Below are 21,794 nucleotides of genomic sequence, written 5' to 3'. Positions count from 1 at the left end.
AAATACAGACCGTATTCAGATCTTATCTTACCACAAGCAAGGAGTCCTCATAAATGATATAAGAGTTCCAGAAAGAGTTTGATCGTAAAAGCTTTCTGAGAGCAACTTTAACTGAGGAACTGAGTTTAGATCGAGATGATCATAAGGTACATCTCACTTCCCTTAAATTGCCTCCTCGACTCCTCCACTTGGCTCCCTTCCTCGCTTCTTAGTCCGTCCCACCGAGGAGGCTCGGGAGAGACGCAGAGAGGAAATCGTGGGAGGAGAGAGGCAACGAGGAAATGTGTTTTAGAGGGATGAGACGACCTGTCTTGTGAAGCGTCGGCCCCGGCGGCCCACACCCACCGTGATTGGTCAGACACATTCCCTGCAGACAGTCCTCTTAAAATATGCGTTCATTCTATGATATGAGTTGCCTAGTGTTCAGCGTTCATGTGATCGTTTTGGATCCTTCAAGATGGGTCTCAAGACTTATCTGTTGATCTTACACTTAAATAATTCATTCATTCTTAGAGTTATGATTTGTATATTTATGGTATTTTTTTTATTATTGATATTGTATTGCCATTATTAATGTTATACCTATTTTGCTTTATATTGGCTTAGCAACTTTTAAAAACTTTACTGTTAATTTTAACTATTTTATTCTAACTAATTTTTTCATTCATTCATTTTTTACCCTTTGGACAAAAGTGTCTGCTAAATACAATAACCATAACCATAACCCTTCCGAAAAGCTACAATAAAGCTGAGAGTAGAACAGTATATGCCCTGGAGAAGAGCACCAATACAAGAGAAGCAGTGTACTCTCACTTTTGATTGACGACCTGGAGGCCATAGAGTTCACAATGTCCATACTCAAAGGCAAGTAAAGACGAAGAGTTTAATGTATAATTTCAAATTAATAACAGTTAAGTATACAAGTGTGTATTGTCAGTGAAGTCAGTTAAAATGTTGCCTTGGCCCACACCAATGAACAAGAAAGATTTACTCTAACAAGGTAACCTTTAAAAGAGTGAGAAACTGAGAGAAATGTCAGCTAAGTTAGGGTATAATTAATTCAGCTTAAATGTCTGGGCAATGTAGAGAGACGGTGGCAGTATAGGATCAGGAATGAGTTACAGTCAACAGTCACGTGAAACAAGGACAGAATAGGCTCGCTGAACACTACAATAGTTAAAATGGTACTGGCATCCCGCAAAGCAACTTTGGCTTTGCAATGCTACTGAATAACATTAGCTAATTAAGCAATTAAAGGAACACTGATGCTTGTATCAACACAACAGGCCAACCGCTAGCATTTTCAATGTAAGCTTTTAAGCAGTTAGGTTTAGTTAGTTAGGTAGGTAGGCTTGTTGTCGTTAGGACGTCAGGTGCACATAGCGCCCACATGGCCCTGTCATGGTCACTGTCCTCCTCCTCGGCTTCTTCTCTCCTTCCTCTACTTCAGGTAATGCTGATGTTAAAGCAGCTACTACAGCCCCAAACATGTCAGAAATGTTGGCACATTTTGAGGAATCCGCCTGTAGATTCTTCATTTTTTTTTTCTCCCGTAATTTCTCTGCACCTCCCTTGCGCTTTGGTGGTCGTTTGTCCATTTTAACGTGAATGCTAAACTTCCAGCAGAACTATTACAGCTCGTGTCTCAGGGCCGGGCGGCGATATTACGAATCCCACTATGGCCATGTCAAGACCCGCCCTTAAAATAATCCCTTTAAATGGCATTTATTGGCCAGGCGTCCATGCTTACACAAGGTAACGTAACCCTTCCTGGATTTGATTGGGTCAGGCCAGTGCCAATAAAGAAAATTAACCAATGGGCCACTGTCAGTTCTTAATGAGAAAAAAAAGCCTATAAATGATATCGGCGATTCGGCCCAAAAGTGCGTCGGCCCACAGGGAAAATGCCCAGTATACCAGATGGCCAGTCCAGCCCTGGTCACAGTGAAATGAAAAAATTGTACACAGGAGAGGGAAGCGAGCACACTACCTTCACTGACACAATGTCAACACAAACAAAACAATCTTACAGAGTGTAGAAGTTGCGAGTGGGTCCGGAGGCGTCCGCCAGTCCGAGGCTTCGCCTGAAGCCGAATGGCGAATACGTCCGTCCCCCTTCCCTGAAGAGGGACAGCTCAGCCGCGGCCTTTGGAGGGCGAAAAAATTTGCAACTCCGATCGAAATCGCAAGGCTACAAGCGGCGAGCATTGTAACAAAAAAAAGCTAATGCTACCACAGATGGTAGACGACCTGCTTAGCGAGAAGATGAAAAAGGAATGAGCTTGGGGTGACACCGGAACTCAAGACCTTGGCTAGGGTCACCCCGAGGTCCCAGGTGACTTTGTTGATATAAATACTCGACCTGCGCAAGCGCGATACGGAATATATTCAGTTAGGCACTGCCTCTGGCGGTCAGTAAGGATGAAATAGAAGGTTGTGTATGTTGCATGCTACATTTCCACTATTTAAAGGGGTGATAGAATGCAAAACCGATTTGACCCTGTCACAGTTGAATAACGACAGTTCGGTGGGTAAATAGGACATACATAAAAGCTCAAAGTCCCACTGACACCCCTTTACTATGAAAATTTCATATTTTGAAACTGCCGCTGAAAACGGGCGAATCCCAACAAAGCTGGAAGTTGACGTCAACCTCCCAAAAACCGGAACCTTTGTAAGCCCATGGGTGTATTAAGAGAACGGTCACGCCCCAACATTTACATAGGCTACACAACTGACCTGAGATCAGGTAGTCTTCTGAATCTAGGTCGCGCAGATCTCTGCTATTCCATTACAAAATTCACTCAACTGAAACTGTTGTAAGAGATTGCTGGTGTAACAAGCTCGCTGACCGCGCTATCACTGTCACACACGGGCCATTTAGCTAGCAGGAAGAGGGGAGCTGCAGGCCCTGGAGCTCTGTCAGAGCACCAGCGTTTGGCTCATTAACCCCAAAACGGTGACTTTGCGCGGGTATGGAGTGTTGTGGGCTGCAGGCCGTAACGGAGCTCAATCGAGCTCAGAGCAGGCCGGGGTCTGTGGAGGAAGGCAGGCCGTGCAGCAAGGCAGCAACACAGGCAGCACCGGCAGCTGAACTCTGACACACAGTCTTACCAAATTTGCAATAAGTCATCAATTTTCGTAAAACGTCCCATATTTGAGCTTTATATAGTTGATTTCTCGCTTAAAAAAGTCTCAGAAGTGAATTTAATAACGTAATAGTCCGACAAACAATGTATAACTTTGCAATGAGACCTGCTGTCGAGTCTCCCATGTGTTTCTATGTAGTTTGCTCAAACCAATCAGCACGTAGTTCATTCTGAATATTCATGAGCATACCATATTTGGAAGAAAAGCTCTTGTTCCAAATAGAGCCATATTCACAGGGTAGATAAGGGCCTAATAAAATAGCTTTCGGCCAATTTTCAGCCCAACCAATGTTACATACCCCATTAGGAGACCTTAAGGAACAGTGTAAAATACCCTATATAATCATTCTATCACCCCTTTAAAAACTGTTTTTGTGTTTGTTTTTTTAGATGGAACATGCAAACGTCATTTTTGGCCAGTTTTGACAGCTGTGTGTGTGTACTGTGTTGGATTGATCAGACGAGATGAAAAATGAGATGAGCCTTCCGCGTGCGCTCTCACAGTCGTTTGTTTTTTCTCCTCACTACCGTTTTCAAGCTGAACAGCCAATCAGATGGATTGTTTAACCGACAGCCGACCGACGCCACAAAAAGGCCGACGCGTGGCGACGGCGCGGGACACACCACACAAACTAGGGCCCAACTTGGGCCGACGGCCGACAGCAGCCTTGGTGCATCAGGGTCCTTGGCCTGTGGATGTTTTGTGCATTCGGCTGCCAGCATGTTACGATAGAATTACAACTGATGTCTGCTATCAATGCTCTTGCTCCAATCATTGAGGTCTACTTGACATTCTGAAGAATTAGTATATATTTTAGTGTATATGTGCATTTGTTACTGTATTAGAACACTAGATACTTGTTTCATAAAATGTATCCTTTTCAAAACAATATTCTTAAAAATGAGACAAGAAAGAAATGTAAGTGTGGATCTCTGGTGTAAAACATCTGAGTTTTATTAAAGCAGAATGAGAACCACAGTTTTTTAGTAAACTAACTGTATCAGAAACTACAGAGGCCAGGAAAACTGTTATATTTGTACATGGAATGTAAAAACATCATTGAAACAAGGAACCATAATGGCAAACTGTACGAATTTAAATTATCTAATCTATAAAGAATGCAATCTCTTGACGGGACAGTGGAACATAAATGTGAACAGCACTCCACTCACACATATTGTTTTTTTTCCTCTTTAACCAAGACAGATTCCACATCAAACCCCCCCTACTGTCATATAACCCATCTAGACCACCTGCAACAAACAACAGTTAGAAAAACAATCCCCTAGAACAAGAATCCTCACTTGGCATCCAGCTTGGCCATTTCCTGAAGGTATATTCCGATGCTCTCGCTGTCAAACAGAACAAAGTAAATGTTTTTCAGAGAGGAGCTGGTGGATGACACAAAATGGTTGGAGATGGCCTTGAGGATGAGCTGGGCAGCCGTTTGTTTGGGGAATCCGTTCCTGTGAGAGAGATTCAGCTTGTCAAATAACCATTACTGACTAGTGAAGAGTCATGTAGAAAAACTGCACACTACAAACCACAACGCTGTAAAATGTCATTGGACAAACTGTATATGCCAATCACTACTGCTGTTAAAAATACAGTCACCAAAATACTGAAACGGTCCGCACTGTGCAAGTAATGATACTGGTCAGTAGGGCGGGGTATCCTTTATTGTAAACTTGACTTTGTGACTTCGATACTGGTTCCTAAACGATACCAATTCTTTTTTTTTAAGATAGGTTTTTGGGCATCTTAGGCCCAGGTAGTTTTAGTCGTGCAAGAGAAAACTCAGATTGGACAGATAGTCTAGCTAGCTGTCTGGATTTACCCTGCAGAGATCTGAGGAGCAGTTAACCATAGTCCTCACAAATCCACCGGAGGTTAGAACGCCAACACAAAGGAAGAGGAACGGAACAGAGAGCTTCCCGAAAAGAGGGACATACGGCGAAATTCCCGGCAGCAACGGAGTAATTCCCGGAAGTGTAACGTCGTGGATATAGACTAGATATTGAAAGATGCATGCTGCATGCTGATTTTAGAGGCAATTTGGTCGGTGCCTAAAAAGTACTGAATTAGGTACCCAAGCTCTACTGTTGAGTCGGTGAAATCAGAAAGGTTTATGTGATATGGTGTAGCCTGATAATTGCCATCCCATCTCCATATTAGCCAATATTCTGTTTGGTAGGGTTAGCAGGTGTCAGCTGAGTTGGGGCAGGTGTGCTGTAATACACCAAGAAGGGCAGTTTAGATAGATAGATAGATAGATAGATAGATAGATAGATCGATCTTTATTGTCATTGTGCTCAGAGTACAATGAAAGTCTGTTTAGCAGCTCTTCAGCAGTGTGTAAGAAATCAAATACATAGACCAAAAGTAAAGTAAATAGAACAAAGACAAATAGAGCAAATCTGTGAGTGACAGATCCATAGGTTTAAAGCCAAAACACGGCACAGCAGTTTAGAATACTCTATAGCCCTATCCCGTACGAATCAGCCATGTCTGTAATTTGTAAAGTTAACTTCCCCTGTGAAGACCTACCATATTTCGGCAAACACCGAGGTCCTGTGATAATATTAGTCCCGTGCGAATCAACATGTCTGTGGTTTGGCGGGGTCGTCTATTATTTGTTAGGCGAATTCCTGTGCACCTTTTTATCCCTCTCGCAAAGACAGATAAGGAATTGCGGGGGGGGCTGTGGACGCCGCCTTTCGTGACCAACCTAGTCTGGACCACAGCCTGACCGGAGACCTCGGTCCCGAGTCGATGCGCTCCCTGCGGCTTCGCCAGAGGGCTGACGGGGATGCTGTGTGGGTGCCCCCGCGGCGGGGATAGGGGATGCACGTCTGGTAACCTCTACCGGCCCAAAAAGATACCAAACCCCGACCTGAGTGCGGTGCGGCGGCCTCACCTTGGCCCTCCTTTCGCACGCCTCCGGGCAGCCAACTCTCGGGGTACAGATATGTCAATAAATTCAAGTGAAAGCAGGCTTCGCGTATCCCGTGCAAATGCGCCACGCAAAACTCAGATGTGGGGGGATGGGAGGGGTTTAAATCACACGAGGTCCCCACATGATACGAATCCCGTATGAATAGAGTTTAAGGCAGGATTTTACAACTTTGGAAAGTTATTAAGGCGGTAGTATTATTTTATCTTTGGTTGTGACGACCATGAGGCCAACATTGGAAATATGGGGTTCTACCAGAAATGTGAACTGGCGTGCATGTAACTGGCCACCATAGGCCCTCGTCGGTTGAGGTTGCATTGTTGTGCCACAAAGGTTGAGCCTGGGTCATCGGTTTTGCCGGGTCACGCTGCACCCCCACTGTGTTGGTCTGAACACACGCCCCTAACCCCAGCAGAAAGGAGGAGCCCTACTGACAGCACTGCAGGTAAATGTAGGCAAACATCACTGTTTACCTAAATTACATCAATATCCACTAAGGTGTTATGGGTGATCACGGAAGGCTTGTATCATGTGGACGCGTCGACAGTTTTGTTGTCATTACTTAGAAGTCCTCATGGGGGAGACAGAAACTACGCTCTAAAGCTTTAATGGCCATCGCTCACTATCACTTCTTAAAGTGACGACAACAATATAACGGACGTCCAATATTATAAAAAAGTTACATACTAAAGCTTTAAGTTAGGACTCTTATTTGTTATTTGCTCACATGCTGGATTTTGCCAGATTTTCGTTAATTCATTAAAAATATGAAGATAAATATGATTTTCCCTGCGCTGGGAGGAGAAATGACCTGATCTGAGTAGAATCTCCTCAACAACTGATGTTATTTTATTTGTACATAAGAGATGATGATTCATAGATACATGTATTACAGTCCTCTGCATGTTTTATCTTGTGATGCTGTGGTCTTTACATTCATCTGACTGCATGTATTCCTGGCATGTTGACTGTGATACGGAAATGTTACTAGGTCCTAATTATTTAACAAAAGTCTTTGTTTCCCTGCTGAGTGATAGAAACAAATGCACAGGCATTCCAAAGCAGACAGCAGCTGTCTCTACCAAAGACCTTTGACAGACAGGTTTTGACCACCCACTCTTGTTTCCTCTGGGCCGAGATATAGGCTCCCTAGAGCAAAAACAAACAAGTACACATTTTCTTTTGTTCCTTGTGCAATTAAAGCTAATAACTTGCACAGCTCTTGAATGCACCGTTTTGATTAGTGTCACACTGGGTCTTCTCAGTGACACTTTTACAAATCACTTTTTCAGACAATCTCGAGGGATTCATTTGACATTGTCCACATTTAAAGTGATGAAAGATGTGCTGCTAAGATGTTTTATGCCTTGTTTATTGTGTTGCTGTTTGGTTGTTTTTTGTACCTCCAAATTCAAACAAATTCCCTGTGAAAGTGCATAGACAGTCGTGTGCTCTGACTGAACCAGCCGTTCATTTTCAACTTCAGGTCTGAGTATACAAGCGCCAGTGACCTGCGTGTCACCTCTGAGTGGAGAAAGGCATTAGCAGCACTAGTGACTGACACACAGAGGGTTTGAAGTGAGCCGAGTGGAGCTCACCGTCCAGCAGGGAGTGAAGGGAAAGCCACAGACTTGAGCTTCTTCTCCTCGGCTGCGGAGAGGCAGTTCTTCACCGTCTTCTCTAGCTGGTCCTCACACTTCTCTGACCCCCACTGAGGGACGTTACAGTGGATGATGAAGCGGGCTGCCATCCCACTGGCCTGGCTCACTGCCACTGCAGGGGGAACACAAACAAACACTCAGTTTAACCAATGGAAGTAAGGCTGGACGATATGGAGAAAATCTGATATTACAATATTTTTGACCAAATACATCGATGTCGATATTGCGAAAATATTGAAGTTGACAATTGGTACTTTGACAAAATATTTTCACAATGAAATTTGATATAAATAATAATCAATAATGTAGATATAATGACTTAGTGGGTAAAGGCAAATAATCAAAACAGCTAGAACAGTCGATCGATGTTACGATATCCAAAATCTAAAACAATATCTAGTCTTTGCCGCTGACAGGCTCAGATTAATATTCTGTGTGTCTGACAACATTATGGTAAGGACCCCTATAGAGGTCGACCTTTCTGTTAAAGAGTAAGATCTTTTTTCTAGACATAAAAACATCGGCAAAATTGCGTTCGCTAACCCCACCAGACTCCATGTAAATAAACAGTAATTTTATAATCGTAAAACACACTTCTTTTAAAGTCAACAAATAAAACTATGAAAAGCAGTTTAGGGTCGTCTCCAGTTTTCCAACAATCACAACTCTAGTTTTGGTTGAAATAACCAGATTTACATGTGAAAATATGTTGGTTCTATACACGCTAAAAGTATAGTTTTTTTAAATGGAGTCTGGGGGGCTTAGTGCTAGCGACCTCAGAGCTGTTTCTGGTGAAACAAAAAGCATTTTACTCTTTTGAAGAAGGTCTATCTCTGTAGGCATCCTTTCCATAATGTTGTCAGACACTTAGAATAATAATCTGAGCCTTTCAGTGGCAAAAAAAAAACTAATTTTAGTGGACCAAATTGACAATGCACATTTGCCCCATAGGGCTACATAGCAGCCCGGTCTGTGGATGCCGGTTACAGCGTTCTCGCCTAATGCTGGACCAATGTCTAAGATTGTCACTTACACACACAGAAACGTAAGTTAACCCTTCTACCAAACGTTTATCACATAATTAATCAATGCTGCAGCCTCAGAACCCAGTACTTTTTCACCCACAAGATTGCACCTAAATGAAATAGATTATAGGTTCAATACCATTTCACCTAATATTATATTTATGATTAAATATGATATTAATACATAATATATATATTGGAACTTAAACATATACTCTTGCAGCAATTTTCTCCCACACAAATTCTCTCTCTTTTGCAGCAGCCGCTGTGTTGCTTTTTTTTAACTAAATATATGTTCAAACTCGCTGTATGTGTGCAGCAGTATTTCTGGCCAGTTTGTATGTGGTTGTTTCCATGGTGAATCGTAGTATCATGGCTCCATTCATGCTGCCTTTCTAATGTGGTGGCGCACGCGCTTAACTCTGAGTCAACCTACTCTGAGTTGAGTTTCCATCTCAGGGTAAATTGATTCAGAGATCAGTGTTAGACTGAGAGTTTGTTAAACCTCCTTCCTGAAACGGGCCCCTGGACAGTGTGTACCTGATGCCACCTCCAAAGGCCCCTGTGCTTTCCGCAGCTCCTTGACTCCCTCCAGGAACTCTCGGCCTCCAGCTTTCTCCAAGGCGTTTCCTGAAAAACGGCACAGCAGCAGCAGGTGAACACAAGACTGGATTGGTAGGGGCAAGTCTGAAAACGTGTTAATAAGAAAAAGAAAGTACACATGCACATGTCCTCCTCACCCACTCCGTCTTTAAGGTCCATCTCTGCATTTGTTGGGTTAATTATTCCCTCCACTTTGATTGTTCCAATTTTGTTGATTTCACTCTCTGTTAGTGAAAGCTGTGGATTCACAAAGTCATCAACACAGTGTGAGTGAACAGCTGCTGTACTTGTCTGTCCTAGCCTTTAATATGGTAAATGTCGAAAACTAGACTGATATGTTGGTTGGCCTTTCATCCCAGTGAGCAAACACTGTTGTCACTCTTCAGCCCAGTTCAGACCAAAGATTGACGATGAGACAAAACCGTTGAAGAACGTTGCAGGGTCTGAACCGGCCCGTCTCAGCTCGACTCATGCCAGCCGAATGCGTCGCTGTGACTCAGCTGGTCGAGTCTCCACAGGCTGGTTTTACAACGTAAGAGACGTCTCCTATAGAAATAAAATGATCCATAATCCATTTTATTTCTATGTTACAAACTGTCAGCTGGTGAAAATGGCAGTTTTAGACTCAACGAGCGCCACTGAGCACGGCATGTGGTCGAGCAAGCTAGAGAGTGACTGAAGAGAGGGAGCACATAGAGCAAAGTCGTGAACCAGAGAAATCAAACGTTTTCGCTGATTCCTCACTAGAAATGCAGCTGTAGCAAGCATCTCACCATCACTTACATCATCCACATTCACATTTACAAATGATATATCCAACTACAAAAAAGCCTGGAAGTCCGGACGGAAGTACAAAGAGTGGTTGCTATAGAGATAATAGAAAGTCTCGTCTCGTCTTGTCTCATTGGTGTGAACTGGCAGCTTTCAGAACGCTTTCAGAACGCTGCAGACCGGCGCGTTACAAGTACTTTAAGAAGTTTCAACTCATCTTGTTGCAAATCTTTGGTCTGAACTGGGCTTTATGATTACATATTTACTCTAACTGGTCATTTCATTAGCTATCAGCAGCTTCAGTTCAAAATAGCAGAGCTGGCCCTCAGAGACTCTCATACACAAATATTACCTTTTGTCCAAGGAACAGGCTCTTTGCTGACAGGATGGTGAATCCATCTCCCGGGCCGTCTTCTACTGTGGAGTTTGGTACAGACTCGTTGTCTGTGCTCTTTGTCAGATTGGAAAAAAAGACACATTTAAACCAACATTAAATTATAACAGAGTGTACAGCTTAAACAAATAATAAGCGAGCTTAGTATCAAACTTGTTGACACTGGGTGTCAAGAAGTGTCAAGGCTCAACAGGTAGCCTCCAAATTCTTGTTTGTTGTTTGTTTACTTATTCTATGTATTCTGTCTGTACTTATTTCCTCATTTCTGGAGTCTTACATTTCTAGCTCATTTTATTTTGGCAAAATTCTTGATTTAATACAGATGCATTGAGCACTGTGGCATATTTTATTTAATGAAATAAAGGGTCAAAGTTCCTTCTTAACTGTGGACACAGTTGCTTGACAAAATAATCTTAACTCAAGGTCCACTTATTGGCTCTATCTGGAGCTTTCAACCATATCTTGTGGTTTTCTGAAGCAAATGTATTTGACAGAGTTCAACTCCTTAACTCAACTGGATCTGGGAGCTGCTCGGACTGTGACTTGTGTTGGACTTGACTCTAGTGATCTGTACTATAGCCCTACCATGAGAAGTGGTTGAAAGCTCCAAAAACGGCTACTAAGTGAACCGTGACTCAAGATGATTTTGTCACGCTTTAAAAAAATAATACAATTTATACTTTAAAAACTCAAGTACTAAAAAAAGTATCATTTTTGAATCATTGTTTTCCTGCTGTTGATAATAATTGATTTGTGCATTGTCCAATCACTGCATAAGGTGGGCATGATTGTTGGATTGTTGTTTTTTGCTTTTATTGGACAGTTGACAGCGAAGAGAGAGTAGGAGAGAATGGGGGGTCTATCATATGAGGTAACCATTCAACTGCCAAGTCACTCAGTTTGTCTGTTTTGAAAAGTTAAATGAATAATTAGATGCAGCCGCCTAATTCTGCTGTTTGTGATGTGGTTTAAAGATAATTTTTGGGGCAATTTGGCCTTTAATTGATAGGACCGTTGTAGACAGGAAAAGGGAGAGAAAGAGGGGAAAGACATGTAGCAAAGGGCCGCAGGTCGGAATCTGGACCAAGCTTTGGTACATGGGGCGAACACTCTACCAGGGGAGCTACCAGGGCGCCTTGTGATGTGGTTTTAGACGGTGTTCAAGAATCTAAAAACGCATTTAATTTGAAGCCTACTGAGACAATAACTGCCCCCCGCCCATCTCCGTGAGTATTCTGTTATATTGACTGACCTTTGGCTTGCGGCCTCGTTTGCCTTTAACCTTTTTCAAGGCTCTGACAGGTTTCTTGTTCTTTGAGCTTTCTTCCTGCTTCTCGGGGATGGACGCCTGGCTTTCTGCTTTCACCCGGCCTCCCCTCTTCTTGGACAGCAGCTCTGGATGGATCCGAGGCAGAACCCCTCCGTTAGATATGGTCACCCCCCGCAGAAGCTGATGGAGAAAACATTTCCGTATCACCATTTGACTGTGTACTGTGCTACCACATACAATAACACTCCTTATTTCTTCTGTCTTTGTTCTCTTAAGAAATGGTGACTAGTCTTGTGTAAACAGATGTGAAATGACTGTGGTTGGTCCCAGCTGAGGTTACCCACAGTGTTGGGCCTGCTGAAATATTAGCTGCTACACACACACCATCTGCTGTCATCTGAAACCATATGCCTCGCACTCCAGGGAGAAGACTTTAACTCACATTATCCTGAGAGGGCAGTACCTTTATACGTATAGAAAATTACATGATTACAACTATTCGATCCCAAACATTATTTCCTATTGCTGCACCATTGCATTTATTTGAAAGTTGTTAATGTCTCATGCATTTTTTACATATTGTCAAAAAAATATCCTGACATATCTACTTCCAGTAAACTGTCAGGCATTCCATTTCCAAGTATGTAAAAAAAAAAAACAGAACCCTAAAAAAGGCAAACAGCATTGTGGGAGATCAGGGACACCCATTTGCCTCTTCATTTAAACCGTTGCCTTCTTGAGAATACTGTGCTCCTCCTGTTTACAAAAAACAGACCCAAGTCCTCTTTTGTTCCATAGGCAATTCCTTTTGGGGCATTTCTGCTTTTATTGGATAGGAAAGCTGATATATGAAAGGGGAGAGAGAGGGGGAAGACATGCAGGAAACCCGTCACAGGTCGGACTCAAAACCTGGACCTTCTGCATCAAGGAATAAACCTCTGCTTATGTGCGCCCGCTCTACCAACTGAGCTAACCGGCCACACAGCAATCACATTTCTTAATAAAATTTCTTTATGAATTATATATATATATTCTCTTTACGACCTTTTTACGACCATTATGGATGAAATGTAAGACCTTTATCACAACATCAAAAACAAAGTCAGAAATCAGAGTCCGGAAACATCGTCTGAAACAATTCCCCAATTTCCTCATTGCTATGATTGCAAGCTAGAAGTCTGTATAAAATCAACCTGGTTTTAGGAAAAACACGTTTTATTGGCGATCTTATGGAGAAATACTACACCACCCACAATCATATCCGTAACAGCGACTTCTCCGATTGGTCCAACTCGCTGTTACTATGGAAATGTTTACTGTAGCCGCGTAACCGTGAACATCTAGAGCGAGCTTCTACCACTGAAGTTTCTTTTTTTTTTTATGGTCATGATTCCTCTCGTAGCTGGTTGATTTGCTTCCAGGCTTAAAACTCTTTATACAAGCAATTTGTGAAACGTCAACAGAACAATTGAATGGGGAAAAAACCCTTCCGGAACCAGAGCTGTTAAAAAAGGGGGCGGTCACTGTTGAGCTCTATAGCATTTGTACAATCAATTGTTTTAAGAACTTGATCTATTGAACCTACTCTTTAACCTAATCTCACTTTACTTCTACTTGTTTTTATTTCTTACTGTAGCAATGTTGCTTTACGTTACTTTTATACATTTAGTGACTCGCTCTTTTCTTACTTCATATTTGTACCTTAAATTTGACTGTGAGCAACTGCGACTAAACAATTTCCCTAAGGGGACTGAGAATTTTGATTCTGATTCGAGAAGTGAAAACATTCCAAACTGTCTCTGACTTCAAGAAGAGTATAACCTAATATTAGTCAGCCACTTATAGTCCCTGTTACCTGGTTGAGCTCCTCGTCGTTGGCCACAGCCAGCTTGATGTGCCTGGGAGTTATTCTGCCTTTCTTGTTGTCCCGCGCTGCGTTTCCTGCCAACTCCAAGATCTCAGCTTCAAGAAGAGAAAACACAGTGAAAGCCGTCAAACATACAGTGTGTGTTCAGGTATTTCAACGTGTTTACTTTCCACTGTGTGACTCCCAGCCCACCAGGAACACCAATGTAACGTTTAAGAAGTTTAGACCAAACTCAGTAATGTGGACATAGACATAGCAAATAAACATAAAGTAAACATCTTCTTTCTTTCTTTGTTTTACTGGCTTTATGGCCCAGGACATTTAGTCCCATTCCTATTTCCAAAAAAATAGACCCATGCTATAATAAACTATGTTTGCGTTATAATTGCTAGAGTTTTTTTTATCATAATACTTTGCAGATGGTCCAGGGGTGTCAAACTCAACTTCCCTAAGGGCCACACTGGAAAATTAGAATCACATCAAGGGCCAGACACGTATAGTTGTGTAGACGTGCTTTTATTTAATCAAAAAAGTAAAATATACTTATTACATGTCTCATACACAGGGTTTCTGCAGGTTTCACCAAGTCAAATTGAAGACTTTTTAAGACCTTTTTAAGACCATTACGGATGAAATGTAAGACCTTTATCACAACAAAGTCAGAAATCAGAGTCCAGAAACATCGTCTGAAACAATTCCCCAATTTCCTCATTGCTATTATAGGACTGGTGTCTAGATTGGCTGCAAAATAAGTTGCATGTTGGTCTCATTTGTAGTCGTAATACAGCAATTTATAATAGGACTATCGAGAGAAAGAACTACAATATCACAGAATTAAAAACAAACTTTATAAAGCGCCGTGGGAAACGTTACGTTATAGTCGTACTTTATTTATGATCACAATGCACTACAATAAAGCGCTGTGGAAGCATTAGAGGTAGTGTTACATGATTTGTTTTTGTATCCAAAGAATATTTACATATAACACATACATTACACATGCAACAGTACATAACAGTGATATGTTTACAGCAGTACAGTATGCTGTTCCAGACTTGACTTATTGTGGCCCCCCTACCTGCCAGGTACTCAATAACTGCTGCCATGTAGACAGGCGCCCCCATACCGATGCGGTATTTGTGCGTGCCGGTGCGCAGGTACCTCATCATCCTTCCCACAGGAAAGATGACGCCTGCCCTGGCTGAACGGGACAGCTTGGTGGCCTTCTTCTTTCCTCCTCTGGCTGACATCGTGCTCTGGACAGAGTACAGCCACAGCAAGTCAATACCATAATAATAAGACACATATACAGCAGCTTTTTACACAGAAAACATACATACTATGAAAGGCCCTGTGAAAGAGTGGTAACATACATTAAACACTGCCTAGTCTTGCATTGCCAGACCTTGGTTAGGGTTAGACACGGTTGTACTCTAACCCTAACCAGGTGGTTATTTCTTTAACCATAGTCTCGCATTGGCAGACCTTCCTCCACCGCGCTGAGGAGGAAGGTCTGGGTAGTCCACACAGCATTCCTGGATGGGAGAAAAACATGCCCTGGTTTATTGGCATTTCTTTAAACCAATCACAATCATCTTGGGCAGTGCTAAGCGCCAGATGGAGCCACGGTGTCTCTGCTAAATAGTCTCAGGAAGGAACTTGTTTTGGTGGAACATGTGTACGCTCAAAAGTAGTTTTAGTCGTACAACAGAAAACTCAGATTGGACAGATAGTCTAGCTAGCTGTCTGGATTTACCCTGCAGAGATCTGAGGAGCAGTTAACCATAGTCCTCACAAATCCACCAGAGGTTAGAACGCCAACACAAAGACAGAGGAAGGGGACGGATATCCGGCCAAAAATGAGAGACATCCGCTGGAACCTCCGGCGGCACCAACACAATCCAGTAAATTAATCGTCATCGATATAGATAGGCCGTGCCCTACCCTGCGTAAAAAGGATATCTACACCAGGCACTGCAAGAGAAAGGCTCAGAGAATCATTAAAGATCCAAAGCAATATATATATATATATATATATATATATATATATATATATATATATATATATATATATATATATATATATTAGGGGTGCGGGAAAAAAATCGATACAGCATAGTATCGCGATATTTTATGTGGCAATACTGTATCAATACAGAGACGCCAAGTTTCGATCTTTTATTACATGTGTGTTGGTCAGTTTTTCTGCTTGACAATCCCATTTTGCAGCAATACAATTGAAGTAAGATGAACAAACAGAGAAATGTATCTTTTTAGATAAAACAGATGTTGATAAAGTTTCCTTTTGGGGACATAATTAAAATTGGGAAAATTTTTAAGTTGGAAAAAAGGTAATCAATTGCAATATATCGCAGAATATTGCAATATGTTTAAAATCGCAATAATATCGTATCGTGACACAAGTATCCTGATGATATGGTATCATGAGGCCTCTGGTGATTCCCACCCCTAATATATATATATATATATATATATATATATATATATATATATATATATATATATATATATATATATATATATCCAGGTTTTGACATATCTGTGTCTGAGATTAATGCCGCCCTTCACCTTAATACAATGGAGGTGAAAGGAAATTTGTTTGTAGTGGTCACAGCATTAACATTTTTTATTTAAAAGATATATCAGGAAGATCTCTTTCCAGACACAGTGTCCCTGTCATCTTTGGATAATCCACAGAACACGCTGGACACAGTTTTTTTTTTATTATTTCTGTGTTCGAAAGTAGTTAGACTCATTTACTTACACATTTTCCAAAGTCAAATCCAAGCACTTTTGAAACATTTTTTATCTGCATGTTCAAGCTTTTCCAGCATTTTACAGCTGTGGTAAATTATAGATTTATACACAGTTTACACCTAGTGGTCACTTTATTAGGCACACCTGTACAATCTAGTACAATCCAATACAACTGTTCTGCCAAAAAAAACTTTTAATATTCCTATAATGTTCAGGTTGTTTTTACACTTTCATACAGATGTTCATTCAGCAATATGTTTAGCAGTGAGGTCATAGTTAGTGGTGGTGTTGTACTGGACTGCGTTATATTAAGGGGTGTTTGTTTCTAAGACTGAAAATTGCACACCTTTTTAAATTTCAAAGTCCAAAGCCTAAGCAAATAAAACCAAAACATAGATCATTTAGCACATTTTCCAGCCACCTTTTTATAATTAAAGTGAACTGACTCTTTTATAATACAGATATTTTAGGGAATGAAACCAGAGTGCTATACATTGGTGGAATTGAAAGGGCTAGAGTTTGCCAAAAATTAAGGAAATTAACTACTTTTCCATAAACCCTTCTGCTTGGACAATTAAGCAATAATTGGATAATAATGAAATTGCACTGAAGCGTAGGCTACATACATCCCCTTTACAAATGATTTATGAGGGTTGAATTAAATGTGTAACAAACACATATAGATGATGGGAAGACCTAGATGTTTTTTTTCAACCTATATTTACCAAATCAAATCCTAGATAAATCAATTCGAAATATGCAGAGTGAATAAGTCAGTAAAGTATCAGCCCACGGTAACGTTATAGTGCAAGCATCCTCCAACACTGTATGCTAACACAACTGATTGAAAAGGCACAGGCTAATCTGTAATAGGGCCATTAAGTAGTGCTATACTAGGAGGAAAAACAAGATACGTCACGTCCACTATCTCGGGTGCCATAAGGCCAGTCATTTTAATAATTTTTTTTTTTTTACAAGCCGCATGTTGACCGTTCATGTTAGGGAGGAAAGGTTACCATTCACCCCCCGAGGTTTCCATGTAAACAAGTTCCAGCACTGAGCGGTGTGATAGGCTGCGGCCTGCAGCAGCGCCGCCGGAACACACACACATCATTTACACGTATGCATTAATGCAGCTCAGTGCCGCCGTTAAAGGTGGAGGGATATCATTTGTGCGTGTGGTGTTCGGCGCACGAGCCCAATGGAAAAAGACGGGAATGTGACCGGGGCCATATAGGCTAACGTTACAGTAGCCTACCGAACCTAACGTTACAGTGAGCACCCCTTTGACGTAGCTGCGCAGACGTTAAGGTTGACTTTTCGGTTATTTAAATCGTAGAAAAAAGCCTGACACGGCGACTAAACGGAGAGGTGGCTTATTTATAGGCACCTATTCAGCCGGGGGAAATAAAACATAGAGCTAAGGGTTAATGTTAGCTAACGTCATGTCAGGTCGGCTTCGTTTGGCTAAACACAAATATTCAGAAGCCTACACACATTCCGCGAGACACTTTCGCGTGTTATTCTACAATAGAGACATTAACCACAACGACCTATTTCTTTTAACATGCCCCCGCCCGCCCCCTTCTTTTTTCATGTAGCCTCTAATCCTCAGCATACAGTGTAATCACATCAGACATGGAAAGCGTCTCCGTCAGTCCGGATATGCGCCTGGGCATGGGAAATGAAAAACCGTACAAGTTCTACCTGTTTTGTCCTCTTTCAGTCAGAGATGCTCCTGCACGTCAGACAGACAGTTCCCCGCGGTGAACGACAGCGCGCTTTGTTTTGGTCCTGTGTATTTGCTGTCCTTGCGCGTAATCTAGCTTCCCGACCTTAGAAAAACCCCACAGAGCAGGCAGGAACGGCGTAGTCTGGTTGGAGGCAGGCTCTGTGCTACTGATGCTGCAAAGGGGAAAAATTCAGTGAAAACGCCCCCCTAACATGGCTTCAAGAAGGACAATGTTGGTGGAAAGGAACGCAATGTGCTCAGATGTGAAGGTAGCAATGTTTTGGAAGCAAAGCAAATATAAATAAACCCTATAATAAATTCTCGTCGGAGGTCCAATAGATACCTAAATGGTACCAATAAATGACCTCTCATAAGGCCTTGGAGCAGGCTATTAAACATGATATTTTCCAGCCTCCCAGGCAGTTTCATAATGGTTTACTGAAGGCTCTATGTGAATTCTAAATGCAATCTGCACAATTCCAGGTCTAACAGGTTGTGAAACAGTAGCCTACAGGCAGCGTCTCTCCTCTTTGAACATGCAGACAGTGGGAAGGAATTCAGGCAGATGATGCTGGCAGACTGTTTGATGCATCAGAGGAGAAATCCCAAGCGAGCCAATCAGATCACTTGACTCCATCTTTGATATGTCAAAGCCAATAGATCCATGAAGGGAGATGACAGCCATATCCACTTAATGGTAAGTGGTCAAATAAATACTATATACAAACTTGAAAACATATAGAGAAGGTTGCACATCAAATCAATTAAGGTGAGGGAGTAAAGGAAAAGTGCTGCACATGGTGCAAAATCAATAAACAAATAAAACAAACTGGCAAGGGAAAGGGAAAACAAAACGGGCCTGTCTACTCTAATGTTACAGGTTAAAAAGAGAATACAGAAGCGGCAGCCACCAGGGGGTGGCTTGAAAACATTTGTATCTATAAAAAGAGGGGCCCTGCAAAAAAAGTTTGGGAACCACTGATGGAGTGGATCATTTTGTGAGGTGGAAGGCCTCAGACATGTGCCCAGCCGTCTCACAGGACCAGGATCCGGCCCTGGGTGGACTGCTCAAATTACAGGGATTCCGCGGGGTCTTAAAAAGTGTAAAATTTCAAAATCAAAATTTTAGGCCTTAAAAAGTCTTAAATCTGCTAAAAAATTGTGTTCTAGGTCTCAAATAATTTTAAACAGGTCTACATTTTGTCATTGAAATGCTACTGCAGCGCTTTACAATGTTTGTTTTTTTAATTTTGTGGTGTTGTAGTTCTTTGTCTGTACTCCAAATATTATTTGCTGTATTACCACTACAAATGAGACCAACATTGCAGCCGAGTGCAAGGATGGGCGAGTCTCTTTGGGAACAGATTTTGTTCTTCAACTATGGGGAAGAGCAAGTTAAGTGATGTTTCCGGACTCTGATATTGACGTTGTGATATAGGTCTCAAATTTCATTTATAGTGTTCTTTAATCTATAGTGTGTAGTTTCTGCCGCTCCCATGAGGAATTCTCTCCTGAACATAGTCATACTGAGAAATCCAGAGAGAGTTGTGTGGAGCTGATAGTCTTAATTAGCTTTGTAGCAACTCATGTGGCAATGGCTTGAATGTAACGGATGTTCGTTAATATCAAAAAGTTACGCACTAAAGCTTTAAAAAGGTCGTAAAAAGTCTTACATTTGACTCGGTGAAACCTGCAGAAACCCTGTATTAAATCACGGCCAGTTGTCTAATCAGTATGTCCTGAAAACGTGCTGCAAGCAGTTTAAACTTCCTTGAGACAGGTCATCTATAGAGCTGTAACAAATCCAAATTTTTCTATACAATGAATTGTCTCAGAAGTGATTGTGATTAACGATATAATTGTCTCCTTCAGTCAAATAAAAAAAATTATTTATGTATTTATTTTAAAACATAGTAAAGTTTTCATTAAATCCCAGGATACATCTTCTGTTTATATCACTGTCATGTGACCCAGATAATGTAAAAACACAAGTACACAGCTTAGAAAAGTTAACCACGCCTCTTTTTATTATATACATTGTATTTTTTTCTTAAATGAACATAAAACTGACAATTACCAATCACCATTCATACACCTTAAGACCTTAGCCAATGTTAGCAATTCATTGTGATTAAACAAAATAACGTTGATTACTTAAAAAATATTGCTATTAGACAATTATTGATTACAGGCCTATCTATGGACATCATGTCTGGTTTGTTTTTTTGCTACATTATTATTCCAACTGTGCAATATTGTGACTTGTGAAATCAATCTACAATGCTGCACTGTCATGTAATCAGAATGGAACTTTGACAATAATAGACACAGATATGATCTGATGGAGTACATAACAAAAAGTTAGTTTCAGCAATGCAAGTTGATTTTCAGGAAGACAGGAAGAGTCTGGTTGCATGTAGAAAGCATGCTATCACTGTTCACTTCAGTTAGATACTACACATCATACAAGTAGACAATGAGTAATAAGAAATAATTAGTGGCAATAACCAAATAAAAATAGCTATGTGATATTCTAAAATCCTGTAAAATTACACTTACCGTATTATACTGCTATCATAGTGTAACACACAATGTGCAATAGCATGTGTATTGTATCCTTTCATTGCCATAGGTAAGTCTAAGCAGAAGGACTGTACTGTCTCAATATAAGCACATAAAACAACCCCTGTATACTGTAGCTTATAGAGTAACCTATTATCCACCCAATATTTATAACAGTATTCTGTGTGCTACCTTTACCACAACTCTGTACATAGGAACAATCTAACCTGTATATACATCCAGTAATCACAGCGGTTCAATCCCTGGCTCCTTCTGTTCACATGTCAAAGTCCTTCCGTTGGGCAGGCCAGGGCCTTGAATGGCAGCTGTGTGTGTGTGTGTGTGTGTGTGTGTGTGTGTGTGTGTGTGTGTGTGTGTGTGTGTGTGTGTGTGTGTGTGTGTGTGTGTGTGTGTGTGTGTGTCATTATGGGACACTCTTCATAAATCCAGACTGATAACACCTAATCACAGCCAGGACATTATCATTATTTGAAGACAGCAAAGATATTTTTACATTTTAACATATATACATATTCATACTGCCAGTCATCAATGAATAAAAAGTCATAACAAGAAAAATATTTGAAATAAAAAAACTGAAAAAAGACGATAAAGTACGATAAAGAGAGACAAAATAAAATAATGAAATGGATGAAGTGCTGATTGTATTATCCACCCTCTGACCTGAAAAACATGAACATGTTAGGAAAACAAATGTCATTCGGAGAAGATTCAGGTTAACATTCTAATAGACTTCATTCTGAATTAAATTTTTTCTAGTCATTGATATGTTGTCCGTGTGCTGCAGCACAGTGGTGACTCTGTGGTGATTCGATGGCTGCGATGCCTGCCAGTAACTTATAATCAACATAAACCCAAATCATACGCTCTGTATTATTTTCTGCCAGAGTGGAGACCACCTGGGAGTAATAATAATAATAATAATAATAATACTAATAATAACTTCTATAGCCTTTCATGAAACCCAAGGACACTTTACAGAATTACAGTGCTAAGCTAAGGGAGGT

General features: G+C 41.1%; 1 protein-coding gene across 1 annotated transcript; it reads right to left on the bottom strand.

The window, feature by feature from the left end:
* Window positions 1–4,081: 4,081 nt before the first annotated feature.
* On the bottom strand, window positions 4,082–18,468 carry macroh2a2 (macroH2A.2 histone). The gene is made up of 9 exons (XM_028604000.1): window positions 18,180–18,468; window positions 14,773–14,950; window positions 13,683–13,789; window positions 11,810–12,007; window positions 10,516–10,614; window positions 9,530–9,629; window positions 9,330–9,419; window positions 7,702–7,876; window positions 4,082–4,616 (listed from the first exon to the last, which is right to left on the bottom strand). The coding sequence occupies exons 2-9, from the start codon at window positions 14,942–14,944 to the stop codon at window positions 4,451–4,453; spliced, it is 1,107 nt and encodes a 368-aa protein (XP_028459801.1). The 5' UTR covers window positions 14,945–14,950; window positions 18,180–18,468; the 3' UTR covers window positions 4,082–4,450.
* Between the last annotated feature and the right edge of the window lie 3,326 nt (window positions 18,469–21,794).

The sequence above is a fragment of the Perca flavescens genome, chromosome 17 (genome assembly GCF_004354835.1).
Source record: "Perca flavescens isolate YP-PL-M2 chromosome 17, PFLA_1.0, whole genome shotgun sequence".
Classification (NCBI taxonomy): Eukaryota; Metazoa; Chordata; class Actinopteri; order Perciformes; family Percidae; genus Perca; species Perca flavescens.
This window is presented reverse-complemented; position numbering and strand designations above follow the sequence as displayed.